Below are 25,927 nucleotides of genomic sequence, written 5' to 3' on the forward strand. Positions count from 1 at the left end.
TTCAGTAACAGCTAGCTATGATCTAGCTGGGAAGTTGCTGATTGTGGTGTTATACAACATTCACTCACTCATTAATTTAGTCACTTAGGAAATATGATAAGGACAGGATGGTCTGGTCTAAGGTGTTCAAGAATCTGTTGGTCATGGGTTCAAATCAAATTTGAGTCAAACCTATGCTTGTGGTATTTATGAAAGGAGTAAAGATCTACAGTCAACCTTGTATTGGACCCCTACTACTTTGAGCTGAAATGTTGTGATATAACTGTTCAAAACCTAACTCGCCCAGATAGCATCTTGAAAAGTTTAGACCGTACTAGTAATTAATAATAACATGTCAACATCTTAGGATCCTGTGAAACAAGAGAAACTCAAAATGGAAACAGACATATTTTATTGGTTAAAAGTCCAAAAAGCCTGATCTGAAAATGTCCAAAAATGAAATAATAAGGGCTATCCAACTTGAAAGGTCTTTCAGTAGAAGTAAAACCCAAGTGAAAAGAAATGTTATTTATTTTATGATCATTAACATTGTAACATGAATATTGTAAAATGTTCGAAAGGTCCTTAATGTGTCTCTATATCTGAAAATATCCCACAGTGAAACAGCCCAAAGGTATGTGACTGTTCAGATTATGTACAGGGTTACAAGATGCCACTAAGAAGCGTCCATCTTGCCAGCACTGAACACTCTCCTGAAAAACTTGGCCACACGTGATAGCAACTCCCTCACAGGGGAGTGGGGCTCCTTGTCATCACCCAGAAGGACTTCCACAAAGTGACTGTCGTCCAGATAGATGATGTCAGGGATGGGGACGGACACTGACATGGAGACGGGGTCTTGAGAGGAGACAGGTGTGTGGGGGGTGGGCAGGTCTGAGAGGGGGCAGGGTCGGGTCTGGACACTAGGACGCTGATAGGAAGGGGAAGATACGTAGAGAGTGATAGAGTAGGAGAAAAGGCATGAGGGTTGTGAAATAGTTTGACATGTTAGAAAGATGACTGAAATAGGGGAAGGAATTAAGGGGATACTGGATGAAGTCCGTGAAAACATTCCCGATTCGTCTGAATAAAGCAGGATGCATTTTTTTAGAGGACATTTGCTAACATAAGCATGACAGGTTATAATCTACTAATGTGCAAGGAAGATATGCTCCAGCTGCCACTGCCACCTACTTTGCGTGGAGCAGGAGGGGCCCAGATGGCGAAATTCAGAGGAAACCGAACCACAAGATCCAAATCTATAAAGACATGGAAAATTATTAAATATTTTGGTTGAAACGATTTGCAAATTGTAGAAGACATTCCTACAAAGAAAAGTGTAGCCTGACAACAAAAACAACGGTCTCGTTCGTGGCAGGCCATAGAAGCCTTATGAGCGGCCCTTTATGTGACTATAAAATATGAAATGACTCAATAGAAATGCCATGAATATTACAATGTTCAGTAGTCAAATACAATATGGAAACAGAATAGCTGTCATAGTTTGGTTTCAAAGTGAATTAAATATTTAATGAAATAAGACTGAATTAGAAAGATTGAGTTACTCGGAAATACAGAACGAACAAACCTTGAACGTAACTATTCATGGTGCACAAGACGTAAGAATCGTTGACTATCAAGCAGATGAGCGCAAATATACGAGATGAGCAGACGAAACAACAACAATGGCTGCGATTTACATCCGAAGTTAGGTTCGTCGTCAAGACGACGTCACAAGTCACACGAGAGCGTCAAAGTATCGCGTGGTGTCAACAAGTGTTTCGCGTAAGGAAGTTGAGTCACTATTTGCGCCCATTCAGAAACCCAATCTTGCTGACAAGGCAGTTCAGGTTGTGCGTATTCCGTTATCTAAATAGGCACATCGATGCTGACATGTTACATGCCAGCAGAAATGACGTACTTCTTTTGATAAGTGACAGGACCTAATGCCTGTTATTAGTGAGGTGAAAGAGTAGTTGACTTCGGCATTAAGGGAAATGATGCCTCACAAATGCGAGAAGGTATATGTTTGTTGTTTAACGCCGCACTCAGCAATATTCCAGCTATATGACGGTGGTCTGTAAATAATCGAGTCTGGACCAGACAATCCAGTGATTAACATCATGACATGCATCAACCAAGTCATTGAGCCTGACCATCCGATACTGTTAGCAAGAAAATAATATTCCTTAGTCTCCCGTTTGTGAAAGTCAATCTGTCACTTTGGCGAGATGCGCGATATCGCACGTACAGTACACTAAGCATGTTGCAAAATTGGATATTCAAGTCATAATAGACACCATATTTCTAACAAGTAGCATGATAACATTTTATAACTTTTCAAAATAGAAACCTTACTTCTTTGTAATTTTGCGGCATAACAAATAATCTATGATGATGATATATGTGGAAATAACAGCGACCAGCCCAAAAGTATGATCAACAAGACAGCCATCGCAGATATATTTGAAACCGCCTCGGAATCCTGTGCCCTATTTTAGAGACCCCAGTTTTTATTGTCACATTGTTTAACAGCTACTACCTGTATAAAAAGTATTTAGTTGTTTGAAATAAATATATACTAGAGCAAATGGTTATATAGCACACAACATATAAATTAACAAAGTCTTACTTTAAGATCTTATATATTTAAATCTTTTGTTTTCTTGTGCACGTTTTACAAATATTGATAGTATCATGACTTATTCGCAATGTGTATCTGACAATTACATGTAACATTCGATTACTTTAAAAACCTGTAACAATTGTAAAGCATTTGCAATTCATTTTCTAAAAGTCCACGGGAGCAGTATTGCGATGCATTAAGGTAACTATATTAAATATTAAGACACAGCATATTGTTGTTGTTTTGTAATTCGTGAAACTTAATCTGAGGAAAGACATTTTGATATTAAATGTGAGTATTATATACTACTCAAAATTTGATAAGGATCGTAGATATTTTTCTTAATAAAAAAACAAAATAACTGCATAACTGGCAATATTGTGTTCAAGTGAAATCAAAAACGTCTCCAACACACGTGCACGTGCATTTCATGCCATGGGAAATGCGTTTCACATCACAGTTCATGCTTTTGCTACCATTGCACGATTTCCAATCAGACAACGGTGTCTGATTCATTCTGAAACTGTAAACTCAATTGAGTGTTTACACTACGTTTATCTACGCAATGCCCCCTCAACGTGTAAGGCGTCGCCTGACGACAGAACAACTGGGCAGATGTATTGGAATGCTTGATGCTGGCTATTCACAACGTGACGTTGCCAATGCACTAAACGTCAGTCAGAGCGTTGTAAGCAGGCCCTGGTCCCGACAGCAAACTTTTGGTACAGCAGCACACCGACATGGGGGTGGTCTTCAGAGGTCGACAACCCAACGCCAAGATCATTTTGTGGCTCTTCAGGCACGACGTCATCCCTTCTGGACAGCAACCAGCCTACGTAACGACCTCCTGAACGCCTCGGGGGTGAATGTGTCCACTCAGACGATACGGAATCGTCTTCACAATGCAGGTCTCTACTCGAGAAGGGCATGTGTCCGAATCCCCCTGACTGTTCGACACCGGCGGGAGCGATTGGAATGGGCTGAAGATCATGTCACTTGGACATGGAACGATTGGGTTCCAGTTCTGTTCACCGATGCGTCCAGGTATTGTTTGGACTTTACAGACAGGAGGCAGCGGGTGTGGCGACGACAACGTGAACGTTTCCATGATGCCAACATCAGTGAACATGACCGTTATGGTGGTGGTTCCATCATGGTCTGGGGTGGAATCAACAGAGATGGAAGGACAGATCTTCATGTCCTGGAGAGAGGAACAATGACGGGGGTGAGGTACCGGGATGAGATCCTCGATGTGTACGTCAGACCCTACGCTGGTGCTGTTGGCCCTGAGTTCATCCTGATGGATGATAACGCCCGTCCTCATCGCGCCAGGGTGGTTGAGCAGTACCTTGAGCAGGAGACAATTGTCCGCATGGATTGGCCAGCGCGCTCGCCGGACTTGAACCCGATTGAGCATGTCTGGAACATGCTGCAGGTTGCCCTTTCACGCCGTAGAGCACAACCCACGACTTTGGCAGAGCTCGGACATGCCCTCGTGGAAGAGTGGAACAACCTCCCCATTGGGAACATCCGGGTGCTTATTGACAGCATATCTCGACGTTGTCAGGCCGTCATTGATGCAAGGGGAGGTCATACTCGATATTGACACTTCATCGACTAAGTGTAATGATGGACTTTCCCTCATAACTGTGTAATTCTTTCTCTTGTTTGCTGTTAACATTTTTTAATGAAATGCCTTTTGGTGTTTGCAGATTTCAAACATTCCATATTGATACAAGTTCATGCCGTTCATGCATTTTCATTCATAACATGATTAAACACGTTTCTGAGTCAGAGTCATGTCTTTTGTTATGTTTGTGGTAACTTACACACATATCACCTAGTGATCCTTATCAAATTTTGAGTAGTATATGTGAGTGACAGTGGACACGCTTTATTAGTATTATAGTATATCAGACGATCTGCAGTAATTTTCTCTGTTTCAGCCCTCCTAGATGGAGATGAGAAGCATACACTGTAATAAAGATACTCCTAAATCGTCTTAAACTATATATCTAGATAATCATGGGATCGAGGTGGCACTGTTTTTGCTCTGACTACTGTACAAAATTCACATTATGTTAACAATCATCTTATGTACCTCAGACCGAAACATCTGAATCTAAACAGGGGTGGATACAGCTTTTTAAAAATTGTGGTTAGTTCATTTTCCTTCAACTACTGGTACAGAATACATTTCTCAAACATGCGCCTGTGACGTTTCCCAATGTACAACTGAACTATCTCTACAGAATGAGTTACCTTTTTTTGTTTCAGATGCATAAGGTCAGTCCTGACAAACGCTCCTGACCCTTGGTGCTCCTCAAATGGGTTTTGGTGCGTCTTAAACTTGAAAATGTTCTTTCAGCCTCTGTACTTGTGACTTGTAGAGTCGCTGCTATTGTATGTAACCTTCTGATATTGGGAAACAAATCTTCATCGGATAATGTAAAACACATCATTATATTGTCCAGATAATATCTTGTTTCTTTCAGTGGCGTTGCCAGTCCTTCAGTTCTGACAATTATGCAGATGGCGTTGGTAAATCTTTCTCCCAGAACATCAACTTGGATTCAGTGTCTTTAAGGTCTGACTGTTCAGTGATGACACTTGGAAGGAGCATCAGGAGATCTATGCCTGGGCGGTTTTCAGAACTGAATCTGGTATTCATACCCTCGTTTAAATTATCAAGAAAAGGGATGACCAGATTCCTCTTAAAATACCCCCAAGGGGATTGTGAGGGAGCATTGGCTCTTTGGATCATCCTTAACTATTCTTGGTACATTGACATCAGAATCTACCAGACTGGCAAGGGAAATGGCCTCCACAAACCACTCATGACAGCTAGGGGTTCACCACATCCAGTTCTGGCAACACGAAATGCCATAATGTGTTGAGAGTCCCTTGGTACAGTCAAATGTCCCTGAGCCTTTTATACAGTGGTTTCCTGTCCAATGCCCAGTCTTCCTCACCATATATGTCTGTAAAGCTTACTTGATCTATCATTGCTTCAAGACACGTACATATGTGACTGTACAGTAAATGAGATACCTTTCAACCCACCTAGGTGTACAGAAACCCAGCAGGCGAGTTCTACTCGTTTCATTGCAACTGTTTCGCAGAATCTCTTAAAAAACCCTCTAAAGACTTCACTGACATTGTTCATAATATGTCTGACAGGGGGCATCTTGCATGAAGCTGCAATACTCAAATTAAGAACATGACTATTGCAATGAGTAAAGAGGGTAGTGGGCGTTACTGCCATAACTCTTGCTTGCACATCAACTTTGGATGAAGACATGCAATCATAACCTAAGCTAGTGTAGTTTGCATTTCTTTTACCATACCCTAAATGGTACTTCAGCTTGTCATCTCCACTAACCATTTGATTTAAAATGGCTAGGAAATTTCCTTTATTTGTTCAGATGATGAATGAACTGTCATCTCTGTGCTCTCTCAGAGGCAATCCTTGTCTGCTACAGCACAAAACTGAATCCTCACTACCCTTCAAAATGTGACAGTTCAGATCATACATTTCTTGGTTTTGACGGGACAGCTGGTAAGACAAGGAATTTTCAGACTTACGTCGATTTTCAAGAAAATTCCAGACTTACCAGCATGGCTGTCTGGTGTTCTGGTGACTCTCAGGTGCCCCTTCTTTACCAGTTGCCTTGGACAAGATTGTAAATGGAGTCTTTACAAATGTACCAGAAGATTTGTGGGCATCACTCAAATTTGGAAACAGGACACAAATTTTGCAAAGTCCCCCATTCAAACAAGGAATATACACGAGCCATTTGTACTGTTCTAACCAGCTGCGTTGAAAAACTAGTGTTTCCATTGTGGTCTAGCTTTTGTTTGGGGCACAAAGCCTTGAAAGTTTGAGCTTGAACAGAAGTGCTCTTTCAAGTATTTGTGTTTTTCTTCATTACTCGATACTATAGTACTCACGGAAATGAAATTTTTTTGTTTGTTCGACCTCAGATCTTAAATAAATGCAGTTAATATACAAAATATGTAAATATTCAAACAACTAAATTAGTACTAATTCGGCCGTGGCACAAATATAGCGTATCAAATGTTTTTATGCCTTTTTACTCGTAAAAATGTGAATAAAACAGACTGTTGTGAAACAGAGCATAACCATGTGTAAGTAGATCAAGGTGACCTATGACACCTTGACGACAGGTGAGAACAGGTGCATAATGCCTATAGTCTGTTTCTGCTATGTCAATTTGGACTTAGTTTTATTTTTGAATGTTGAAAGTGCCGACAAATTACCTCCTGTAAAGTACATTTTTTATTGTTCACTGAGATCAAACTAGCAAATCCAGACTAGTACTTTTCGGTTTTTTTTGTTATTTCGTATTTACAGCTACGTAACACTTTGTGTCGATTTTTAAATTGAGAAAAACAGTTTTTTTTTCATTTCCGTGAGTACTTTTATATCACCAACATCATGATCAACTTGACCCGTGAAGATTCCGGGGTAGAATAGGTCTTCAGCAACCCATGCTTGCCGTCAAAGGCGACTATGCTTGTCCTAAAAGGCGACAAGCCGGATCGGGTGGTCAGTCTCGCTGACTTGGTTGATACATGTTATCGATCCCAACTGCGTGGATCGATGCTCATGATGTTAATTACTGGGTTGTCTGGTCGAGACTCGATTATTTTATAGACCACCGTCATATAGCTGGAATATTGCTGAGTGCGGCGTTAAACAACAAACAAACATGATCAACTTTATGGGTATCTGTAGCGCATTCATGATCATAAGGAAGTTTGAGTTTCTTTGTATCAGGCTCAGTTTTATCTTCTATTATTTGATACCAATCATATTCGGAGGTCCCATCAGAATTCAAATTATCTGAGTGAGAGATATTCATAACCTCCTGGGGTGTCGCATCACGCTTTGGCTCCTACGAATCTAAACTTTCTAAGTAAGAGTCATCACAAGAACTATTGTACCTGTCTCTTTGTTCCCTTCCATTACACAAGACACAAAATGATAAGGTCTCCAGCCCTTAGATAAGGTGACTGTCATGTGTGTCTACAAAATACATATTTTTGGATTTTGAAATTGTCTGGTTCTGTCAAGAGCAACATTTTTCAATAATTGGATACAAAGACATTATCTGTATCTCAAATGCATTGCTTGCGCTCCCCTGCATGAGACATGATGTCAGGCTTCCAGACGACCTCAGCTGACACCACAACCTTTCTTCGGAAACTGGGGTATCATTGGGTGTGGACAGCACCCGCAACTCATTCTTACACTTCACCATGAATGCGGAAGGTTATACTTTCCCTACTACTCGGAACATTCTGACCAGCAAAATACACCCCAATATCTACTGACCACATTCTTCATAAGGAAAGTCCAGCATAACACAGCTTTCTAAGAATGGTGACCACGGACAGTTGTAGCGTGTAACCCATGTCCAGGCACCTCGGTCGTCTAGGTATAATCTACTTGGGTAAACGGACATGTTTACTTTAAATTGAAATCACCGTGACTATCGCGTGTCGATTTTGGAGCAGAGTGCCGGAAACGTTTCTCTGGGGTCGATTATATAGCTGAACAGCGTGTAGTTATCCTTTTGCTGGCTTACATTTTTATGGTACCAAGATGGCAATAGTGTTCCAAGAATATACTAATAATTTCGTTTGTGCTTTCACCATACACTAATAACGCTGAAAGAGTTGTTGAATTATGAACGCTACGATATTAAGTGTTCAATCACTCCAAATATCACTTTGCAGTAAAATGATGGAGGTATATGTTTGGTAAGGAGAAAATACTATTTGCACAGTGCACAGTCGTATTTGGGAAAAGCTGCGTTATACCTTCACTTATGTTGTCACAACCAACATTAAACAGCACGTGTGAGAAATTTGTGAATATGGTCTACATTGTATGGCTGTCACGATCACAGATAATTTTGATTATATCAATTATATGTCAGTACTTTAGATACAGGTATTATGGAATGGTTAATTTTGTATTTTTGTTGTTGTTTTTGTTTAACGTCGCACTCATAAATATTCCAGCTATATGACGACGGTCTGTAATTAATCGAGTATCGACCAGACAATCCAGTGATTAACATCCTGAGCATCGATTATCACAACTGGGATACGATGACATGCATCAACCAAGTAAGCGAGCCTGACCACCCGATCCCGTTAGTCAATTTAAGTTATGTATCGTTGGGCATATACTGAGAAAATGAGTAGTCACTTACCAAAAGTGTTTCACTCATGTTATGTTCAATAGAGGGAATTCGAGATTCGATTTCGAGCAGTATGGTACGCGGGACGCCAAACATCGTATTTGGTACATTCTAATAACGTTACGCAGCTCTCGCTTATTCGTGTCAAAGTATTGAACCTCTCTCATAGACATAAGAATCTATCATTTTGAAAATTATATGTATTCGTCAAACAATGGCACTCATTCATTCTTACATGTCATGACTGAAATTGTCCTTTCATTGACGGTAACAAATAATAAACACATTACAACACATTGTTCATTACAATAAGTTTAAGAATCAAGGAATGAATAACTGAAGGAATGTCATATCCGCTATACGGCTATGGCTGGAGATGTATAGAAGTGTTTCTGAATACACTCAACATTATAAGACGATCCAGGCCGTCGGGGTACGATGTCACGCAATCCACCTATTCACCGAATGTGACGACATACAATGGCTATACTTGGGAATCTGCACAGGGTTTGAATATTAAAAAATATATATGCTGGATATAAAACACAGCAGCTTTGGTATAGTTGGTATTTAACTGAAGAAAATGTGTTGAAATAACATAGTCCTTTACAGGTGTAATAAGTCGGAATACATATATACGTCACCCATTTAGGTTGTTTATACCAGTAATATTATTACCTTAATTTTCCATTAACAATTTCTGTATCGAGTATTTAATGCTGATATTTAGTGTACTGTGTGTTAGAGAGAGGTTTTTCTTTTACAAGTTACGAAATAATTCGTTCGAATATCTTGATTATTTTGAGGAAATTATTTTATTGTAAATATAATTTGACGAACAAAGAGTTTGCCGAGGTGTTGATGCATTGCATCAAGTTTTCTTGTCCTAGATATTTGAGGCTTATTCTGGAATTGCCAGACAACCCTTGCATGATAAGGACCGACTGACACTGGCATCGCAGTCTATGAGCTGATAAAGAAAGTTGATATAGCAATACAGCTAACGTAAAACAAACTACACATTGTTCCGAGTAAAGACATGAACGCTCCAACCCGCTGTTTGAATGTGAAGGTAGATATGATTGTACACCACATTCAGCAATATCCCCGCTATATAACAATGGGAGGCACAACTCTGGGGAATCGAACTCGTTTTCGAGTGACGAGCGAACACTTTTCCCACTAGGATATCCCTTATCAAGGAGTGTCATCTAAACTAACCATACCTTGAAAACTCTTAATCACACTGTCAGAAAACAAGGGACAATTCACTTTATACATGATCATGTCGTTCACATGTCAGTACTGTTGGGAGCGGAGTTATACACTCTGTTCGTCCTAACAACCATCAATAAATAGCACAAAGAGGACATATGTGATTAAGGTCTGCATTGCATGTACACAAATGGCTGGCTTCATTACGTATTCCTGCATCCACTTACCTTGACATTTTCAACTTGAAAAACGTTTCTTCGTGGAAAGCCTTGATAATTGACATAATATTTTTTTTTTTCTTTACGTTAGTTGTAGCGCGAAAGTAGTAGAAATTTCTATAAATAGGGGCGATCTCATTTTCATTTCGGCTTTAAATGAATTTTCACAACCTTGTTTGAAATAAATTGACATGCTCCGGCACAGTTGAAAATACACTACGTCTGCTTCGATTTATGGCGTCTGGAATTAACGCACACCAAAAACTCGTGTAACGGAAGTGATCTCTGATTGGCTATACTCGTAACCACGACACCACGTGACGATACTGCGAACACCTGTGTGAAATATACAGTGCCTGAAACCTGATCTGACATTTGTTTATATAAATATGCCACAACATTAATGAGGTTTAGAATGAAAGTAAGTTGAGAAATACTACACCGTGCATACTATTCTTTTGGATTATGTGATAAGAACCAAATGGTGTTAGACATGTTTTTGTCAATCGCACAAATAAAAAATGCTTATATCTTGCAGTTGCAAGATATAAGCATTTTTATTTGTGCCATTGACAAAAACAGTACCATTCTCAGACAAAAATCAGATTCCCAAAATGTGCCACACTATTTTAAATTTCGGGAACCACCAACAGTTTCTTTTTCCTTTACCAACACAAGTTCATCCATGTTGTTCAGTTATAGGAAAGTGTTGCAGAATGTGGACTTGGCAGCTCCTGCTGTAAATTACACTCCTTGTGCCTGCCAAGACTCATCATACTGCCACCAACCTGTTGGTCATATACTTACAAGTGACTTGTATGTTGTAGATAGTAACAACCTTCGTCGGTTATTCAAATATGTCCCAGAACATCGTGAACCATCTGCTGCCAGTTTGGGTTACAACTTTATAATACTTGTGGAAGCGTATGCCAATAAATGGGTCAAAAAGAGAAAAACCTGTTGAGGTGAGGTGAAGTAGGGTTTAACGTCGCGTCTAAGATAATTGCACTTATATGCCGAGAGTGCATACAATAAGAGTAACAATGACCATTTTTTAACGTCTTTTTTATGACACGGCCAGGGATCGAACCCCGAACATTCCGCTCTCCAGGCGGACGGTCTACCACTAGACCACGGAGGCGGTCAAGAACCCGTTGAACGTCTTTCAGAGCGGGTTAAGTCAGTGCGTGATGTAGAATGCACAAACTGAAAAAGGGGGGAAAACAGATATGGATCAAACCCATTTTTCTATCCTACTCAGCTGTCATCCAAAGTCTGCCCTACATGAAAAGTTTGTAGTTGTCCCACTGACAAGGCCTTAAATAGCACAACCATTATATGTAAGCATCACAACATTGATTGTTCGATCTAAGTACGTGGTACAGGGGATATACCAAATAATGCCACATATAAGGCCATTATGTTAACTCAGGGCGAAATCTGCCCAAACCATGCATCAGTCCTAACAACGTTGGACTCTAAAACCCGAAGATATGTCCATTGTTCTTTTGTACTGAATTCCAAAGCTCCATAACAATCGGCACACAGAGATATATATTGTTGGGTCCAGCAAATGTACCACCAAATACCTGTGCATTCTCAAAAACTCAAAAGGATTTGATTGACTTTTTGGAATCTCAGGAAAGAACCAATTCTGAGAAAACATTGTGTACACCACGAGGCTCGGAGCCCAAATGACACACAGAGGAAAATCTTCATTCCTTGACTCGTGTTTTTTTGTGTTTACAAAACGTGGTTTGTTTGTCGTTTAACGCCGCTTTCAGCAATATTCATGCTATATTACGGCGGTCTGTAACTAATCGAGTCTGGACCACACAATCCAGTGATTGATATCATAGGCATCGATTTACGCAATTGGGATACGATGACATGCAAGAACCAAGCCAGCGAGCCTGACCACCCGATCCCGTCGCCTCTTACAAGAATAGTCGCCTTTAATGACAAAACATGGATTACTTGAGACAGATTCTACCCCAGATCCTCAAGGGGTAACAAAGCGCGATGACCACAGATATAGTAACATATCCATCTTCAGATGTTTAAGGCAATTTATCAAAAATAAAGCCAATGCAGTTTACCGACAAAACAATATGTGAAATGCTGGACTTCCTCATTGATAACACATGTGAATTTGAGATGCGACATTTAGGTAAGAAGTAGGTATCCCCATGGGCACCACTTGAGCTCCTCTTCTTACTGATCTGTTTCTTTGTGCATATGAATCGGAATTTCTGCTCTGATTTGCAAATTTCAAAAAGGTAATTTGGCCAAGACCGTATATCGATGATCTGTTATTGTTCAATAACCATCAAATAGCCAATTCCCTTCCACTGATTTACCCACCTGGGAATTAAGGAGACTGGTGAGACTGCTTCCTCTGTTTCATATCTAGATCTATGCATAAAAATTCAGAGTGACAACACACACTCCTCAAGACTGTATGAAAAGAGGAGTGACTTCAACTCTCCAGTAGTCAACTTTCCCTTTATGTCGAGCAATATTCCTGCAGCTCCAGCCCTAGGTGCCTACATTTCACAACTTCTGAGGTACAATTGAGCATGCACTTTCTACCCAGATTTCAAAGAGCGACATATTAAACATGCTCAGAAGTTGTTTGATCAAGGTTATAACATCCAAGACCTCAGTAAAGCTTTCAAAAAGGTTAAATGGTAGACATGTGAAGGAAACTTCCAAATTTGACGCATCAGTGACAAAAATGATGTCCGATACGATTCCCTATTTTGATTTGTACCGCATATTCCCTTTTTTCATGTGAGGTGAGTTGAAATGGGGTTTAACGTCGCGTCCATGATTATTGCACTTATATAGCGACGTGCATGCACGTGTGTGTTTGGCTGCTAGTCCGGACTGATGCCGATTTATAGTGCTAGCACACTGAGATACCATGCCGCAGTTTAACATGAATACCCCACTCAGACACGGTATACTGACTCCGAGCTGACCAGTCCTTGTTTTAGCCCTTTAATGCCGAGCGCCAGACAGGGTAACAGCAAGTACCATCTTTTAACGTCCTTTGGTATGATGCGGCCGGGGATCGAACCCCAGACCATCCGCTCTCCGGGCGGACGCTCTACCACTAGACCACAGAGGCGGTCTTTTATCATGTGACCAATTGACTTGTCTTTACATGTGTTTGTGACGAGTCTCACCGGTGAGGCAGGATATTTTGGCAGAGATTTCTTCTTTATATGGAAAGGGATTATCGATTTTATTTATTGACATCACATGAAGGAAGTGTTTGTTTGTTTTTAAACGCAACACTCAGCATTATTCCAGGAATGGGACGACGCGCTGTAAATAATCGAGTCTGGACAAGACAATTCAGTGACTGACACCATGAGCATCGATCTTCGCAGTTGTGATACGATGACATGCATCACCCAAGCCAGACCACCCTATCCAGTTTGTCGCCTCTTACGAGAAGCATGGATTTCTGAAGACCAATTCCATTAAACCCGGACCTTCAGAGGCCAACGCGGTACTGGCACTATATGTGGTGTTCGATTATTTGCTATGTGTGTTTTCACTTTGAGGTCATTCTGACATGAGGCCGTTTTGACCTGTTCCTGTTAAGTGTCAGCATCTTTAAAGAAAGATTCATTTGTTTAAACTTCGCGCCACGTAAACTGTCAACTCGCCTTCCTGCGAGACTGGGTTTATAATTGGGCGCAAATAGTTTTTCGATTTCCTACGCTATAACCAGTCTTGATTCTTGACATCACGTGATACTCTGACGCCCTCGTGTGACTTGTGACGTCGTCTTGACGACGAACCTTACTTTGGATGTAAATCGCAGCCATTGTTGTTGTTTCATCTGCTCATCTCGTATATTTGCGCTCATCTGCTTGATAGTCAACGATTCTTACGTCTTGTGCACCATGAATAGTTACGTTCAAGGTTTGTTCTGTATTTCCGTATTTAAATCTTTCTAATTCATTCTTATTTCATTAAGTTTTTGATTCATTTTGAAACCTGTATCAAATCAACTTTGACAGCTATTCTGTTTCCAAATTGTTATTGACTATTGAATATTCATGGCATTTCGATTCAAAACATAACATTTTATAGTCACATAAAGGGCCGCTTACACGCCTTCTACAGCCTGCCACAAATGTGACCGTTGTTTTTGTTCTGTTTGTGAGGCTACACTTTTCTTTGAAGGAATATCTTCTACAATCTGCAAATCATTTCAACCAAAATATTTAACAATTTTCATGTTCTTTCTTTATAGATTTGGATCTTGTGGTTCGGTTTCCTCTGAATTTCGCCATCTGGGCCCCTCCTGCTCCACGCAAAGTAGGTGGCAGTGGCAGCTGGAGCATATCTTCCTTGCACATTAGTAGATTATAACGGTCATGCTTATGTTAGCAAATGTCCTCTAAAAACTCTGCTTTATTCAGACGAATCGGGAATGTCTTCACGGACTTCCAGTATCCCCATAATTCCTTCCCCTATTTCAGTCATCTTTCTAACATGTCAAACTATTTCACAACCCTCATGCCTTTTCTCCTTTTCTATCACTCTCTACGTATCTTCCCCTTCCTATCAGCGTCCTAGTGTCCAGACCCGACCCTGCCCCCTCTCAGACCTGCCCACCCCCCACACACCTGTCTCCTCTCAAGACCCTGTCTCCATGTCAGTGTCCGTCCCCATCCCCGACATCATCTATCTGGACGACAGTCACTTTGTGGAAGTCCTTCTGTGTGATGACAAGGAGCCCCACTCCCCTGTGAGAGAGTTGCTATCACGTGTGGCCAAGTTTTTCAGGAGAGTGTTCAGTGCTGGCAAGATGGACGCTTCTTAGTGGCATCTTGTAACCCTGTACATAATCTGAACAGTCACATACCTTTGGGCTGCTTCACTGTGGGATATTTTCAGACATAGAGACACATTAAGGACCTTTCGGACATTTTACAATATTAATGTTGATCAAATAAATAATGTGTATTTTCACTTGGGTTTTACTTTGGTTTTTAGGTTGGATAACCTTTGATACCTAAGAGCTCCAGATAACTTTTTGAGCAAGATTTTTTACTCAACGGTTTCTAGTTTAATTGGGTTGTTACATTTTTCATTGGATAACCAATATTTTTCTCTCTTATCTATTCATCAATCCAGATCTATACGTTTTTTCCCCAAATGAGTAAACATGCTAAAAAAGCTTCATTGGGTATTTACGCGTGGTGTTTTTGTGTATGCAAGTTAATTGAAAGTAATGGGTTTTGTCCCGTTTTGAACAGTATTTTGGTGTATATTACGCAAATATGCAACTTATCTGTAGCTCTGTACCTGGACTAGACATTGCAGAGATTGAACTGAACACTGAGATCTGCTGGTCTTTTTAATAATTTGTGAAACACCCTAAATTTGAACTCCACAAAATGACCAATCAACTAGGTACTCAGGGGTAGGAATTAACATGTTAAGTTGGCTATTGTCTGAACAGCAGTGGCATATAAGGCAGACACATAAAAGTTTTTGCCATTCTTCTGGCATTCGTGAAACAATTTGGTAAAATTGGCTGGTGTTAATTTTTTTCCTTGTATACAGAGCTACATACACAAGAAAAAAATCATCTCAAATATATAATTGTTTGTTTATATTCAAGATGGTAATTGTGCATTGAGGCCATTTTCTTGTTGATAGTCATTTTTGAGACATATGCAAAGTTTAGTTAATGCAAAGCAAAGACCACTCATATTTTTCACATTTAATTGACGATCACTTTAATTTTAAGATTTACAGTAATCGGGGATTTACATCTAACCAACACAGACATCTTATTCATACAGGATGTTTTTAGGATAACTTAGCTCGTCTTCCAAAATCTTAAGATGACGCCTTTGGTTTTTATCAGAGAAGACAGAAGCAGAACACACACCCCAAGAAGACAGCGAGAACTTATGGGACATTGACATTAACCATGATAACAATGTACATGTACAAAACAGAATGATGCAAGTGTGTGTGAAGTACCAATAAGTATGAATCTTATAGTGTGTATGTGTATGAATGTCTTCTAAAGTGTATATATACTGATGCACTTTGAAAACTCATATTCTAAATTTTGTAATATTTGGTAAAATGGCCATAAAAATCAATGTTGTTCTGCGTATTTAGACATGAGATAATCATCAATCAAACATTGTCGTTGTACAGGTTGGAATCCCATTCGATGGGTGTCTGGATGGACGCGTCTGATGCTTGAGTTGATGTATTTAAGTGTGTGTAAAATTGTGAATGTATGTCACTTCAGTTAAAGGATGATAAATATTATGGGAGTATGCAAAACTTATATTTGTTTACACAATTATCCAATCTACACTAAAACATCGCATACAATAAATGAGTTGACAAAGCTTATTTATAGTACATCAACTTTTATCAAGCCATCCAAAGTAGCTTTTTAACCTTGGTATGAAATACAGGTGCAAACATTAAGAAGTTTTGTGTTTACAGTATTGAAACACATTTCAAAATATATCACAGTTTAATTTATTTTCAAATTTACAAAATTTCAATATTTGTACAAATTATACATGCATGTAGAAATATGAGATTACTTGCAACTGAAAGGACGGATTATACACAGAAACAAAAGCAAGCACTAAATTCTTGTTATAAATGCATGGGCACATAAGGTATTTGTATGCAAACAGAATCACATACCAGTGATTTACAAGTTTCTGGAAATAATTCACAAATTTCATTCACATCATTATTCCTTCGATTAGATTTATCAAATTAAAATTAGTTCCTGAATATTTGATGGAGCATTTTGAAGACTGAAAGCCCTCCTGGCAAACATGGAACCATCTGTAAAACTGTGAGTTTATGAATGGAACAATCCACAGGGTTTCATAGTGAGATGTCTATCTGAAGCCAAATTATTTTTTTCCAGTGATTCTTTGTCTACCCTTCTCCCAGAATAGCAAAATTAGAAACTAACCTGTAATATGTTACTAGTACTTACAGAGATATAAATGGGAAAACCATCCCAAATGCCATTGGGGCTATGGGACAAGTATTTAGCCAAACTAGTTGTAAATTTGTTGATTCAAGTATATCTAAAAAAAATGATGATTAAACAGTTATCGCTACATGTTATTGAAGAATTTGTACTATAGACTAGGTAAATGATAATTTCAGTCAACACCTCACTTTATCATACACCCAATCAGATTGTTATTTACGACTTTATGTGGAATATATAACTTGTAACACAAACTCAAACAGCTGTCACAGACTATATTAGTCTTGAACATGTTACTTTATCATAGACCAGATCAAATTACCATGGACTTTTGTCAACCACATGTTGCATTGCTTTCATTAGTATAGTTGCCTTGTGTAGAATTGTTTCATACCATGCACACTAATTCATTATTAACCTGACACTTCATTTGCATGACAAACATGACTCTGGAAGGCTCAAGAAAATGCTGACATGGAAACGGTGCCCAGACTTTTACAGCACATCTGAGTGATGAAGATGGTCTAGCTTTTGTCATAGTGGTTGTTGAAGTTGAATCTCAGCAGCAGCTCCTGAAGATGAGGCTGGTAGCCCCGGAGAGCAAGCTTCTTCACAACTGCAATGCAACAATTTCATAAACATACATTTCTAAAAGCATTTTTGTTGTAAAGTAAAAATAGAACCAAAACCACTGACCCTTTCAACATGTTTACAGTGATAGGGAAATTAAAAACATATTTCTTTTGTTTATCATGAACCCTAAAAAATGAGGAGCATACCTTTATTTCAAAATACACACATATCTCAGTACGAGATCTCGTATCTCATGCCAAATATCTATTCCAAGTGCTACTTTAGCCTAGAAACTTGGGTCATAAAACAAGATGACCATCATGGACCCTATAGCCAACACAGAATTATTTCACTGACATGTACTTTTGTGTTTATACCTCCAGTGACGTCATCCCACTGTCCTGTCATTGTCTTCATATCTCATCAAATCCCCAACTTGTGTAATAGACAGGATTTCGTATATTGTGAACAAATTCTTTTTTATTAGGGATTTATGAATATTTTCAGGATATGTTTTGTAGTGGAGACTGAGTTTTAAACGGCATATAAAAACATTTCATGATCCCAAACTCTTTTTGTTCAGTGTATGAAATTACGGGATTTTATAGATAAAATCCCCCTGATTTTACACATAAAATACTGCAGAATTTTCACACACAACATATCGTTAATCTTATATTTCAGTGGATGGAACCTGTAACTTTTTTGTCTGTGACCCAGTGAGAGAAACACGGGGCTACAGAGGCACTGATAAATCATAATGCTTTAAGAATCACTTTTTCAAGTACATTCTGCCAGGAAAAGATATGTTATGTCCGTTTCCTAAGGTTCATGGAAACTGATTGAAACAGCAAATTGTTGATAAATGTTTCAGATTTTTCTTTCAGTAGATACATGATATAAGTAAGATAAAACCCTTCCGACTCAACCGATGAGACAAGCTTAACTACAATCATGAACCTCTACACAGCAACATTATATGTAGGATAAAACAAGTCCATGGGTTTTGTGAGATTTAAAACACTCATCCTCAGGATAAAATCTCGGGGCTGATGCCACTTTGATGAGGGTTTTATAGATCTCATCAATGCCCTCAGACTTATATTCTATCTACGTATAGTTTACGTATTGTGGATCTAAGGAAGGGGGGGAAAACGCATGCACACACACACACACAATATTTTGGAGCCCTCCCTTTTAAATGCTGGACCTGCACTTGTACTGCACTCAACGAATCAGGACTATAACAGCTTTCAACAGTATTTTGGTTAGCCCAGATCTTGGTTTACAGATTGTGTTGGGTGAGAGGTGTTGGGTGAGAGGTTAGTTAAGCTTCTTTCGTTGGTAGTTTAATCTATTGTATGCACATTTATTTTATGGTAAAATAACCATTCTTTACAGATTTGTTCCCACCTTTCATTAAATTTGTGTAGGCAGAACCGTAAACAGTTTTGTTTCCGATTTCTCCTTATATTCTGGGCAAGTCAGTTTAATGTTGTAGGAAAGTCTAAATGTATCCTTTCATTTAGATCATTTGATTGAAATTTGAATATTATCCTACCCATTTTGTGATTCTTGTTATCTTAACTTACCTTTAAAGAGGAAGAGGGTATATGCTTTAAATGCATCATAAGAGGCCACCATGTTGTTGAAATTAGGGTGAGTCATTTCCCCTGTGTTGGCATCTCTTATCCAGGGGGCGCTGACAAGCTGAGAACGGAACTTCAGGATGAGAGAGAAGGTATCCTGAATGATTTTCATAACAAAAGCAGCTTTCTTGTTCTGTAGAGATCTGGAGAAAAATAAATCTCAGAATAAATTGTAGCAATTTGAAACAATTGTCCACCATAGAAGAATCAGTTTGATTGTATTTTATATTTCAAGCTCGTGCGTGAGAGAAATTCTGTGTTAAGTCAGTAATAAGAAAGATGGAGATGGTAACGTTACTTTCAAAACAAAGCTATGGTGGCGAATGGGTCAAAGTTAGCACAATAGAATAGAGACAAAAACACTAGGAAATTGAGGATGGTTAAATGAGTTACATCATAATACATGCAACAAACCTGAAGATGGCGTTCTCCAAGTACCGTGCATGCACATGGTGCAGGTCATCCAGATTATGGACATCAGTGTGGACAGCGTCCATGAACTCCGACCAGGTCAGCAGGAGAATCTGGTTAGCGATGTACTCCTGTATTACCTTCACAAAGTGCATCATCTCCCACCTGCAACATCATCAATATAGCTTCAAAGTGCCATACATTTTCTTCATTACAAGAAAAACACTAATATTTTTCACACTGACGCAATAGCAATATAAAAATTGATCTTCACATAAGTGTTATGGAAAGGACACTGTAACTTTCATCCCTAAGTTAGAACACTGACAAGGAAAGTACCAACCTGTGCAGCTGAAGACGCCTAAACTGTGGAGAGTTCCCTGCCTTGTTGATAATGGCTGCAATGGATATCAGTGAAATGTGAACTATGTTAAACATGTATGAGATGTGAACAATCTCCTTCCAATACTAAACACTGATCTATAGCCCCGTGTTACACCTGGGAAAGATCTGGTCTCCAGTATCCGATGGATGAAGTGTAAAACTTGGTGATTTCATTTATTGCATGACATAGATGCATTAAAAGCAAAAAATGATTGCCATTTTGCTGTGAATATCAATTCTAGATACATTTAGTCAATTTCCGAGAATGCAAATTGATAATATTCTTAGAAAGTATTTAAATGCCCAAGTAAAAGTGCTGATACATGTATCAGCTCTTTAGGAATTCGTAACTAAACTCATATTAGATACAGGCCTGCAATGATATGGCTGGATTAATGCACCTTAAAACAAAATTCATTCACCCACTCTCCAAAAGAGACAAAGCAACTCACAGTCTCTCTTGAGCCTGTGTAAGATGTCCTTGAGTGCCCATACCAGCCTCTTCAGCTGCAGCATGAATGAGAAGATGCGACCATACTTGGTCATGCAGCTGTCTGTCAGCACAATGTTCATTGGCCAGTCAACCTGGATTTAACAAACAAAATCTGAATCAATGCAGCAGATATGTTGGTTGAAAAAACTGGCTGAAGTGGAATTCACTGCACTGAAACATTCTAGACTGGTTGTTCCGATTTGCAGGTGACATTGAGTATTTGATGCCTGGAATATGAAAACTTTCAAGTCATTATGACATTATACACAGATAAGTTGGTGTGACACAATCTGCATTCAGTATGTTCATGGTTTAATTACCACAGACCAACCAGCCTGTTGTGTGGTTTGTTCAGTGTTGTTGATGTACACACACCTATCCCTTTCCTTACCTTGTATCTCAGCTCCAAACAGTCCAAAGTGTCATGAGCTATTGAAAAAAGAAGAAGTATGAATTACAGTGTTATCTATATAACTATTTAATCAATGTACTGATTACAGGTTATTGTCAACACATGTCAAATATCATACAAGGTATTCCATATTAACAGCATCTCCTGGAAGTCTTTTGCCAAACATGTACTCTGTGACTAGTGGTGTCCGAAGACACAACCCCTATATGTCATTATTCTCTTCTTTGTTGACTAAGCAGGACGCTCGAGACGATATCCTACATGGATTTTCGAAGAATCCTTTGGTGTTAAGAGTTTCAAACTGTTACTGATTGAAATTCATTTCCAGCTTTGTTTGTTTGTTTTTAGTTGTTTAACGCCACACTCAGCAATATTCCAGCTATATGACGGAGGTCTATAAAATAATCGAGTCTGGATCAGACAATCCAGTGATTGACATCATGAGCATCGATCCACGCAATTGGGATACGATGACATGCATCAACAAAGTCACCAAGCCTGACCACCCGATCCCATTAGTCGCCTCTTACGACAAGCATAGTCGCCTTTACGTCAAGCGTGAGTTGCTGAAGACCTATTTTACCCCAGATCTTCACGGGCCCCCTCAAGAGCCAAGCAACCAAATATGGTCTCCCTTCTAAGGCCTCTGTGACCAATGTTACTTAACTTCACCCAGTTGTGACCTGTGTCCTGTACACAGGACTATGTGCCACCATGTTTAGCCCCTGTCTACAGCAAGTATGAGTATGTAGTGTTGCGGATACTGCGACTTCTATTCCCTGTGTTCATGACTACTGAAGATTACTGAACAAGCCATGGACCACCTTTTAGGTTCTGTCCTCCCACACTCACCATTAGGTTGGAAGACTGTAGGACTATACTTGACGGCAAAGCTGAGATTGTCAGCAAACTTGTCCTCCGAGTGCATGGACAACTGCAGCGATTTCGTCAGCGCTCCATTCAGGAAGAAAGGGTTGAGCATCTCCTGTGGTAGTGGGTTCTGGGCAAGCTGGAGTCATCAAACACAACATGGTCACTAAACTTGTGACTTGATGATTGATTGATTATGGTTTTAAGCCGCTTTTAGCAATGTTCAAGCAATATCACGGAGGGGGACACCAGAAATGGGCTTCACACATTGTGCCCATGATGAGCAAACGCTTCAACCACTAGGCTACCCCACTGCTCCTGTGACTTGATGAACAATGTACTGGCTCTTAATGCAAACTGTACCCTCTACATCACAGGGATAGAAATTCTCACAAGATCCACAGTCAGAAAACAAATCTTAATGGCTTTTTTTATGGTTTTACTTTTCACTATTTCAAATATTTAATCAACAATGACTGAAATCTCACCTTGTCCAGAAGAATATCACTCAAAATTTGAGCAAAGTCTCCATCTCCCATGAACAGGAAACTTCTGAGAGCCTCAAAATGACTTTGTATTTTCAATTCAGAGAAGAAGTAGTCGATGATGCACTTGTTCACAAGGTTGACTCTACAAAGGTGGAAAATGAGAACACAAGTGTCACAACCATTGTTTTGTTTGTTTCTTGCTTTACACTGCTGTCAGCAAAATTCCAGCTGTATCCATCATTGTGGACATTAGTTTTTGGTTTGGTTTATTGTTTTACGCGGCACTCAACAATATTCCAGCTATATGACTGCGGTCTGTAAATAATCAAGTCTGGACCAGGCATTCCAGTGATTTACATCATGAACATTGATACACGCAATTAGGATCGATGACATGCATCAACCAAGTCAGCAAGCCTGACCACCCAATCCCGGTAGTCACCTTTTACAACAAGCATAGTTGCCTTTTAGGCAAGCATGGGTTGCTGAAGACCTTTTCTACCCCAGATCTGAATGGGTCGTGTGGACATTAAGATGAGCATTAAAGGATCATGGCATGTTGGTAAATGTCAGCAATACATCAACAGCCTTTACAGTGTAGCCAAAGTTATAGTATGTAAACCAGTGGTCAATGACATCCAAATTTCATGTGCTTCACTTATTCATGTGAATCTGTTGACAGTTTGCTTAGACAACAAGTGTCATCAGAAGATGACAAATCTCCCCGCCCCCACAATAGCAAAAGGCACCACTTCAGCCCCTGGCTAATACATGCACCAAGTTTCGCTGAAAAATCACTCATGGTTTTCAAGTTATGCTCCGGAAAACAAAATACAGACGGACCAGATGATGACTATATCCCAGATCATTAGGACGTGGGGTAAAAGTGAAGCCCCCCAATTTGCATAAAAACCAAATATTTTATCGTGGGCTAAGATACAAAGGACAATTGTATTGTAAGCGAGAATCAAGAATGATCTGTTCACAAAGTTCGACTTACTGAGCTTTGAGTGAGGCAGTGATTGTTCTGTGCAGTATGGCTGGCAGTGGCATGTATCGGAAAGCCTCCACCTCTCCCTCCAGGCTGATGCCATAGTCCCCCCAGCTGCCATATGCCATGGGGGTCGACGCCATTAGGTCAGCCACCGGAGGCTCATCTGCAGGAACACAGGCAATGTGAAGTTCAACATGCTTCAATCTTCACACAATATCAACATCTGTGACGATAACCTAGATTACTTAGTTCTTAATCTGAAAACCTGACAACTTCTGTTTCTAGTATCTTTCTATCATTTAACAAAATGTAAAATTCAATGAAATGATATGAATGAAATCTATTTCATTAATCCATGTATGCCTCCAAAATTATGTTCTCCACACTTCTGCTGCATTTTGTTATTATTGTAAGATCAATATGGTCCTAAATTAGAAACATAAATTCATCAGACTAGGTTGAAACAACAAAATCTCCAGTTGGAAGTATAAGTTGAACTCACTGAGGCAGTCAAAGTTGTCCTGGTACTGGTCTATCTCGTTATCCATCCACATGGAGTGGGATGCTGCTGCAGTCATGATGTCCATGCTGGTGTCTGACAGAAACATACACTGTTTGAAATAATTTCAAAACTAGTCAGTTGGGTAGGTGACCCATAAATGTTGCCTGCACATCATCAAAGTTGCTGGCCATCTTCATCCGATGCAGTTGAAATAATGCAAACAATTACTTGAGAATCTACAAAAAACTGAATATGTAAGTAGTCATAAAATTATCTGCCAGACAGTCAAGCAGGTGGAGAAAATTTTCATACATCCCGACAGAAGAGTAACCAACCCTGGGCAGGCAGTTATTTCAGACACTGTAAACATAGCATTCTTATTCGCAAGCACACACACAAATCTTCATCCATGATTTCTCAAACAATGTTTGACAGTCCAGCAGGTACCTACTACTTCTGGTTCAAATCACAAAATACACTTTACATTCTTCTCTCACCTGTCACATGTTCCAACTCCTTCTCCCCTCGCTCACTGCTTGGACTTCCATACTTCTCTCCATACAACAGTTTCTGCACCGTTGAGTCGGATGAATGGCCGTGTATGTTCCTGATCCTGAACTTCTTCAATCTCCTTTCATCCAGGTCCACAAACTCAGACTCCCTGGAGCTATGCTTGTGTTTGTCCACCCGGATCATCGGCTTAAATGCTGCCGACTGACTCTCCATGTTCACCATCAAGGCTTTGTTGATCTTTATCATTGGACGGATGGCAAAGTCATTTGTGTCCGATTGCAAATTGGCATAGATCTCGGCATGTTTTTTTAACTTAGGAGCCGTGATATCATATTCCAAGCCAGAAATTTTTGAAACATGTCCAAAGAAATTCTGCTTCTTCACTTTCCATTCTTTTGAAGTTGTTTCAACATTTGCATGTTGCTCGCTGTGTCTCTTCAGCTTGGGTGCAGATACCTCCTGGCTTGATGTTGACTCCATGTTGGCGTGGACGTCAAGGACGACCTTTATGTGGGGCTTTTGATCTGAACTCTCGGTTTCCTTCGTTGCATGCATTTCCTCGGATATCTTCACAATGGGTTTGTATTCTTCATCAGGCACAGTCTCAGTCGTTGCATGTCTGTCCTGCATCAGCTTCACCTGTGGCTTGGCAGCACCAACTCCATCGGATTCTGTTGTACAGTGCATCTCTTCAAACACACGAATGGTCTTCTTCTCCGGACTTTCTTCCGACTCCTTGGAAGCAGTAAAAGATTCATTCATGCGGAGCCCAGTTTTCTTCCTAGGGGACACAAACACCCCATCATGGAGTCCGTCGCCATCACCCCCCTCCACAACGACTGGCTCCTCCTCAACACTGTAGGTCTCAAGCCCTTTCCTAGCCCACCCAGGCAGTTTCTGTTCAGCTGATGTATCGAGACCATACACAGCAGCCGGAGGAGCAGTGAGTCCACGCTCTGCCCACATGGGTAGAGCAGCAGCATCAGGTTCTGTGTCGTCTGCTATCACAGGATTTCCATCTGGGCTATCATTGACTTTCTCCGCCCACACAGGCAAGCTGGTGTCTTGGTCACGTTCCAACACAGCCTTAGAGAGACAAACAAAATACAAACTTTGTAATATAATATAATCGTTCCATTACTTTATTCAAAGTGACAATGAATTGAGGGGGAAAACATAAGTTGGCAGATTTCTTGTTTGCAATCATCAATCATTGGTTAATAATGGTTTGTTTCTACTGAAAACGTAAATGATAATAATTGAACAAAACATAGCAGCCATATTGAAATTCAGATATGAATATCTTGACCAGATTGAGATGTAATCATTGGTGGGATGTGAAGATTCAGCTT

At 39.8% G+C, this 25,927-nt stretch overlaps 3 protein-coding genes across 3 annotated transcripts in view; 1 reads left to right on the forward strand and 2 right to left on the reverse strand.

Moving 5' to 3' along the window:
• Positions 1–655: 655 nt before the first annotated feature.
• Positions 656–1,586, reverse strand: LOC139445036 (uncharacterized). The gene is made up of 3 exons (XM_071226098.1): positions 1,568–1,586; positions 1,174–1,238; positions 656–910 (listed from the first exon to the last, which is right to left on the reverse strand). The coding sequence occupies exons 1-3, from the start codon at positions 1,584–1,586 to the stop codon at positions 656–658; spliced, it is 339 nt and encodes a 112-aa protein (XP_071082199.1).
• A 12,605-nt stretch (positions 1,587–14,191) lies between these two features.
• On the forward strand, positions 14,192–15,117 carry LOC139445765 (uncharacterized). Its single transcript, XM_071226977.1, has 3 exons — positions 14,192–14,210; positions 14,545–14,609; positions 14,863–15,117. The coding sequence occupies exons 1-3, from the start codon at positions 14,192–14,194 to the stop codon at positions 15,115–15,117; spliced, it is 339 nt and encodes a 112-aa protein (XP_071083078.1).
• Positions 15,118–16,022: 905 nt separating this feature from the next.
• Positions 16,023–25,927, reverse strand: part of LOC139445583 (gamma-tubulin complex component 6-like) — a 37,881-nt gene continuing 27,976 nt past the window's right edge. The window contains exons 22-32 of the mRNA XM_071226740.1: positions 24,560–25,661; positions 24,063–24,155; positions 23,567–23,723; positions 22,567–22,708; positions 22,061–22,217; positions 21,188–21,225; positions 20,756–20,888; positions 20,263–20,317; positions 19,923–20,084; positions 19,452–19,651; positions 16,023–17,902 (exon numbers count right to left, since the gene is read on the reverse strand). Of these exons, the coding sequence (XP_071082841.1) occupies positions 17,811–17,902; positions 19,452–19,651; positions 19,923–20,084; positions 20,263–20,317; positions 20,756–20,888; positions 21,188–21,225; positions 22,061–22,217; positions 22,567–22,708; positions 23,567–23,723; positions 24,063–24,155; positions 24,560–25,661 (2,331 nt within the window). The 3' untranslated portion in view covers positions 16,023–17,810. The remainder of the gene's footprint in view (positions 17,903–19,451; positions 19,652–19,922; positions 20,085–20,262; positions 20,318–20,755; positions 20,889–21,187; positions 21,226–22,060; positions 22,218–22,566; positions 22,709–23,566; positions 23,724–24,062; positions 24,156–24,559; positions 25,662–25,927) is intronic.

The sequence above is a fragment of the Haliotis cracherodii genome, unplaced genomic scaffold (genome assembly GCF_022045235.1).
Source record: "Haliotis cracherodii isolate W230 unplaced genomic scaffold, xgHalCrac1.p SCAF_6, whole genome shotgun sequence".
Taxonomy (NCBI): Eukaryota; Metazoa; Mollusca; class Gastropoda; order Lepetellida; family Haliotidae; genus Haliotis; species Haliotis cracherodii.